The sequence below is a fragment of the Hippoglossus hippoglossus genome, chromosome 1 (assembly GCF_009819705.1).
Source record: "Hippoglossus hippoglossus isolate fHipHip1 chromosome 1, fHipHip1.pri, whole genome shotgun sequence".
Classification (NCBI taxonomy): Eukaryota; Metazoa; Chordata; class Actinopteri; order Pleuronectiformes; family Pleuronectidae; genus Hippoglossus; species Hippoglossus hippoglossus.
The window spans coordinates 25,151,009-25,157,745 of record NC_047151.1 but is presented as its reverse complement, the minus strand read 5'-3'; the positions used below and the strand labels follow the sequence as shown (position 1 = coordinate 25,157,745).

Genomic DNA, 6,737 nt, shown 5'->3' with positions numbered 1-6,737 from the left:
CTTGTAACCGAAATCATGGAAAGCAGTAGGGATTTGTCTCAGGTAGAAAAAAACAAAACATTGATGGCCTCACCCACAGGGGTGAAGTCCTGCTGTCTCCATCGTCATTTACATTATCTGCGTGTTTCTCTTTGCTCATATGGAACTCAGAGGTGCGTAGCTGAGTTTAAAGTAGAGTATACAAGCTTATATTTGGAAATAATCAAGACAAGACACACAGATAGACCCTCCTTTTGTGGTCAACGTATTACTTTAAGATTTTAACCCTGACCGGCCAGGGCTTGCGTATGATCACATGCACGCACTCACGCACGCACACACACACACACAGACACACACACACACTCTGGGTCAATTCGACCCAGGAACAACACAAGGGTTAAGGTACAAACAAGGTGCGCGTAAAATCGATCCTTTTCGGGGCTATAGTGTCTAATTATATTATTAAAATCCTAACAACAGGAAGCCAAAAATATCCCTGATACGAACACCACCCTCTTGCACATATGGAGCCAGAGTCTGTAGCGAGGTCCTGTACTGCAGCCAGACACCAGGTGGCGATCAAGACGCTTTGGCTTCACTTTAGGGCAGCAGACTTATTTTTTAAAGATTACTGTGATGGAAATTCATCTTGAGATTTGAAATAATGAAATTCTCAAACTGGAGTTGCCTTTGAGTCTTTATAATAGTAAGCTCTGCAGAGGTTACACAACAAGCACGGGTGCTCAAAATGGAACTGGCCGCAAGTTCACAAAAGCCAGAACTTATACAAAGAGGCGTTTCATAAAACATAATATGAAAAAAGACATGAAAGACATGAGATCATCTGTGTCTGTCCGTCCGCTGTAGCAAACTCCCTGTTTGTCAAGGTCACAGCAGTGAGACACCTGGTCAGTAGAATTTTCCCACCACATTACTTTCACTTTTGGGTCTCACATTTATCTCATTATCAAACAATCTGAACCGTTTTAATTTACTTACAGAAGCTAAAATCGTCTTTCCACACTCTACATTCACCATTAATGAAACATATAATCCTTCTTGAAACTGCAGTTGAAACTGGTTTTACAACAACAATAAAAAATGCACATGAATCTACAAGCAAATGTGTTAACATGAGGCAGGATGTTGCTCTAAACCACTGAAATGACAGTTAAACGCAGAAGTGACCACAGAAGCTACAAAAGCAGCATCAGACAAACCGACTCAAGGTTGTACATCAGTCGGAGTATAACAAATAATTAACTATTATCTGAACCGACCCCTCTGTTGACATTTGGGGGGAAAAATTAAACATAATAAGTCCTGGCCACAAGTTATGAATCTGTTTTTGCAAACTTGGAGCGTGGAAGCCTCTTGGATGATGAAACGTTTCTCTTGAACACATGATGCAACCTCATTCATGAGCTTTATACTGACTCACTCTCTGCACTGATTCTGAGGACACACTTTTGCAATTGATAGTCAATAAAAAACATTGTTGTTCAGTTTCGCCAGGTCTTGTTATTAAAGAACAGATTCATAACTCGTTCCCAAGACTTTATAACTCATGGCAAAGCAATATTTTTTTCCCAGATGTCACCAGACGGGCTCCGCAGACTCCAGGCTGTGCAAGCAAGCAGGCAACTGTCCTCAGAGGCCTCGGAGACCACACAAGTTTGTATGTGGAAGAAATTAGTTACGATTTTGTTTGTTAAAATGCACCACGAGAGCTCGATTACACAACATGGTGTCATTTTGTAATATTTGGTAAAAGGACTGTGTTCAAATTACTGAACTTTTTAAAATATGTATGTATATTTGTGACTTGATTTGACACTTCTTGAAGTACTCAGGTTACACAAGTTGAGACTGAACTCATTTGGGGCATTTTATGTCATCAGATAAGGTCAGTAGAGAGACGACAGGAAATGACAGCCAGAGAGATGTAACACAGGCCACGAGTCCGACGCCAACTCTGCAGCGTATCACAAAACAACTTCTCCACACACTTGTCACACCTTCCCACAGACTCACTCTACAGTGGGTACGGCCTCGTGTTGTTTGTGAAAACAGAAAACATCCTTCAGGTTGTACTGTCCCATCCGGCCTTGTTTGTAGAAATAGATGGCTACTGCTATCAATCCGGCGATAGCCACAACAGCAGCAACTACTATGTACGGGATGATGTCGGCTAAAGAAAGAAGAGGAACAGAGAATATTCAACGTCAGACCATGTCAGAAAAATATCATCAACACACATATTGAACTTTCTTCTTCATTTCACAAGGGTAAGAGTCAGTTCACAATTACAGTGAGAAAGCAGAAGTGACTCACTTCCCAGTGATTAACATTAAACATATTCAGATTGATAATTTCAGAATTTGCACATATGAAGAACGCAGAAAGTATGATAAAACCATGCACATCCAAACTTGACCTGTAGCGCCTGCCCTCATTTTTATTTGTATATCTACTCTACGTCGGTTGTTGTTTGTTTGATGTTGTTGTGTGGTTGTGTGTGTTTTTATGCACCACGAGAAGTAGTACCTATAATACCGTTGTATGCATAGCTTACGATTACAATAAAGGAATTCTGATCGTTAGTTGCTGGACAGAAGCGACGGAATGTCCAAAGAAATGTCTGCGCACCTGTTGATGCTTCAACAAACTTTTTATTTTACCTCCCAGGGACTGTAGCTAATGTTTCAGGCACAAAAGAGGGGCTGAAGAGGGGCCTGTGACCAAAAGCTTCTCTACCTGGAAGGTCAAATAAAAAGTTTGCGGAAGCATAAACTGCTGTGCGGACATTTCCTCGACCTCTTACGTAGGCAAAACGCAGCAGGAGATTGTCTGAGTCAGACGTGTTCACAACATAGGGGAAATCTCCGGAACGTCTGTGTAGCGTCAGTCGTTATCACCAAAAGTTTTTCGAAAGTCGTTGTCTTTCCAACTGTGTACGTGAGATATTTGCATTCACTTCGGACATTGACCTGCTGTGTTCTCACATGGACTCGCTTGGACATTCTCAGGAGTTTTTACTACAGGGCCGGCCGGATAATTCCAGAGGAACATCTGAAGTTCAGTGCATGTCTGACAGCAGCTGTAACGAAGGAACTGGACTGGGAATGAACAACTCACGTTTGACAGCCACCCTGAACATCACAGTGTTTGTGCCCACGTCGTTGCTGACCGAGCAGGTGTACTGCCCCTCATGCCCAGAAGCCACAGACTGGATGGTGAGGACGCTGCTGTTGGACGGGGGGACGCCGTCTGGCAGGGATGTCCAGGTGTACGAGGGGCTGGGGTTCCCCACGGCCGTGCAGTTCAGCTCTAGAGGATCTCCTTTTGTGAGGGTGATCACATCTGGACGTGATGGCGCCAGCTGCTGAGGCTTATCTGTGTGGGAGAAACACAAACAACCAATGAATCGACCCGGTGCTGCAGATGGAAACCGACTCTGATCTGGAGCTGTGTTTATGAACACCTGACAAATCTCTGGTTCAATTTACTCCCCTTGTAGCTTCTAGACCCCTTTTCGGTCTAATCTAGCATCCATCCAGTTTCCCAGCCACACATTCTAGCTCCTTTTTAAAGATCCATGAATAATTATTTTGGAAATTCGTAAAAATCTTCTATCTCACAATGTTAAAGGAAGTGATGAAACAATTCCTGGATCTGCACCAGATCTCTATGGGTTACCACATCCTGCCACCAAGTTTCGTGGTAATCCATTTGCTAGATTTAGCGTAATCCTGCTTCCAACAAATCGAACCAACTAACAAACGTACAGGGATGAAAACAGGTCATTATTACCCTCATATAGACCCATTTCACATCCGTGACTCCACAGGACGGCAGCTTGATGACTAAACAGAGACATTTCGGAGGAGTTGAGTGTCACAGGTTTGTTATCAGACTCACAGTAGACAGTAGCGGTCACGTCTTTCGACGCAACCATCGGAGGGGTCTGTGGTCCATCAGGTCCCAGCTCCAGCTTTGCTTGACACCAGTACTGAGCTCCATCATCTTCTTTAGTGGTGGAGATGCTCAGAGTGAAGACCTCAGTCACTGGTTCCTTCTGTGGTTTACTCGAGTACTGTTTCTGGCCCAGTTCTGTCTGACCTCTGAAGAAGGTCACGTGGACACTTCTGACCGGAGCCACATTCTGCACCTCGCACTGCAGAGTGTAGTTATGGGACTCGAACAACGGCCCGGAGTGATTCATAAAGCTGACGGAGACCAGGTTTGGAGGCTCTGTGGAGACAGACAAATAGATGGATGGATGGATAGATAGATAGAAGGGATGGATGGATGGATGGATGGATGGATAGATGGATGGATGGATGGATAGAAGGGATGGATGGATGGATGGATGGATAGATAGATAGATCTTACAAATAGAAGTGAACTTACTGTACACGGTAACGTTCAGCGGAGTGCAACACTGGTGACCATCAGTGTTAGTATAGTAACACAATGGAGTCGTTACCCACTCCATCATTTTGTCAACCGTCCATGTAATTGTGCTTCCATTGTTCACGTGGGATCCAACAGATTTTTCCAAATTGAAAATGTCCTCTGGGCACGACGGGCACAGAGAGCAGATGGCAGAGGTCGGGTCGCCGTGCTTCACCACCAGGCTGGACGGAGTGAACACTGTTCTGTTTGTACAGCTGTGATCTGTAAAAAGAATTCAGATTCACCATGAAAGCCTGTGAGACACTGAAGAAACACACTTATCTAGAGTTGAACTGTATCTTTTAACGGTGGTTCATTCAATTGTATACTTCACCTTATCACACACTGTACATAATATACTGTCTATCGCATTTGCACTACTTTACATATTCATATTGAAAGATGTGTGTGTGTGTGTGTGTGTGTGTGTGTGTGTGTGTGTGTGTGTGTGTGTGTGTGTGTGTGTGTGTGTGTGCGTTTGTTTGTTTTCAACTAATAATACTCTTACTCCATTCTAGACTTTTTCTTTTAACAACTTCAACATACAATATCAATAGGCTAAGTTGTTTATTATCAAAAATGTATTATTATTACTTTATTCACACACACAGATACACAGCGACACGCATACACAGATACACGGATACACAGACACACACACTCACACTCACACACCCAAACACACACATACATACAGAGACACATATATGTAAAAGTATAAAGAACACTATAACTATATCTGATGATGAACGACATGTCTATAAATATCAGACTCACCACAGCAGGACACATGGAAGTCAGACAGGAAATCCACCAGAGAGACGATCACCAGCACGTAGCGGGAAAACATGGCTCGTGTTCGGGCAGGAACCAGAGGAGAAATCCGCTCAGTCTGATCCGGACCGAAAAAAGCTTTATTAACTAAACGAGTCTTCGTTCTCTTTCCCTTTTACTTTAGATCGAGTGAGTGTGTGTGTGTGTGTAGAGGAGGAGGAGGAGGAGGAGGAGGAGGAAAACGAAACTGAAAATAGTTCAAGAGACGCGCGGAAGCCAAACTGCAGACTTCCTCTTATCTCCTGGTTCCTCCCTCTCATGCCAGGGCAAGTCTTTAAACCCACAGAGACCAAACAGCCTAACATTTCAGTGAAAACAATGAAAAAACACTTTTTAAAAAGTGGCTCCTTTCAAACCAGGTTTGTTTAATAGATAATAAAACACCAAATGTCTGCCAACCTTATGACGTTTCTGGACATTGGGTGTTTTGGTTGTGATGCTGATATTAAATCATAAATATTCACATGTTGATGATTAAATTTAAAAATTCAAAGGATTCCCAGTACAAATCCACAGTTTTCTTTATAGTCATTGAAATACTCTGTTCATGTCCAGGACTTTATTTTAAAGTTTTTATCTCACCTCTCAAGAATGTAATCATAATTTGTTACACCAGTAGGTGGCAGCGTTGATCAGGTCATTGATAAAAAATATGTCTGTATGACAATAATGGTTTAATATTTCAAAGGGTTGCCCCCCCCCCCGACAATTACAAATAAACACATTCTCATGTATTTCTGTTCTATTTATGTAAATTAATTTTTGACTTTCTGCCGCAGACCTCAAAGTTAATGCTGATCTTCCGCTTTGCTTCCTCACACAAGACACTTTATTTAATTTAAATGTGATCTTTCTTCTCATTCACAGCTCTGACTGTCGATACTTTCTCCTTGATGAGGTTTAAATGTGGTTCTTTCTTTAGGCCGGGTTATAACGTCTGATTCCTTTGGAGCTCGGGGGAGATCCCCTAAAAACACTTCAGTGGTACTGTTTTTTTGTCTTATTACACAACACGTGTTAGAATAAATGTGGGGCTGTGCAGAATAAATAAAACTATTGATAACATATTAACTGGTTGTTTATGTATTAACTTGTCGTTGTGTTGGAGAGCATACGGATGGGGGCCCCTTCAGGCGGTGATGCGGCAACTTCTGGTTTTCTTGTGGCCCCGGACAAAATGAATCTGGGCCTAAAGTTTCCCTCTTGTAAAATAGCAAATGTGGCCCAAATATCCCCAAACAAACGTGGTGCTGTTATTGCTGTGGTTTGATCGTGGCCCAGATCTGGCAAACAGGAGCGGTGCCATCATTCTGCCGGATGACAGTGTGAATCTGGGCTGAAGCACTTTAGCTATGTGGTTATAGAGAGTTTCCTCTGCTACCACATTTCTGTTTAATTTAAAGTTTAATCACAAAATCTGAAACTTTTTCTTGACCTGAACATGTGAGAGGAAGACGAGTCTG

At 42.6% G+C, this 6,737-nt stretch overlaps 1 protein-coding gene across 1 annotated transcript; it reads right to left on the bottom strand.

Moving 5' to 3' along the window:
* Positions 1–1,820: 1,820 nt before the first annotated feature.
* On the bottom strand, positions 1,821–5,448 carry LOC117765237 (hemicentin-2-like). Its single transcript, XM_034591604.1, has 5 exons — positions 5,218–5,448; positions 4,396–4,662; positions 3,904–4,236; positions 3,121–3,378; positions 1,821–2,173 (listed from the first exon to the last, which is right to left on the bottom strand). The coding sequence occupies exons 1-5, from the start codon at positions 5,288–5,290 to the stop codon at positions 2,013–2,015; spliced, it is 1,092 nt and encodes a 363-aa protein (XP_034447495.1). The 5' UTR covers positions 5,291–5,448; the 3' UTR covers positions 1,821–2,012.
* Between the last annotated feature and the right edge of the window lie 1,289 nt (positions 5,449–6,737).

Coding starts and splice junctions, on each gene's coding strand:
- LOC117765237 (XM_034591604.1), bottom strand. CDS start 5,290: ATGTTTTCCCGCTACGTGCTGGTGATCGTCTCTCTGGTGGATTTCCTG. Junction 4,663..5,217: donor CTTCCATGTGTCCTGCTGTG/GTGAGTCTGATA, acceptor TTCTTTTTACAG/ATCACAGCTGTACAAACAGA. Junction 4,237..4,395: donor GCTGAACGTTACCGTGTACA/GTAAGTTCACTT, acceptor CTGTCTCCACAG/AGCCTCCAAACCTGGTCTCC.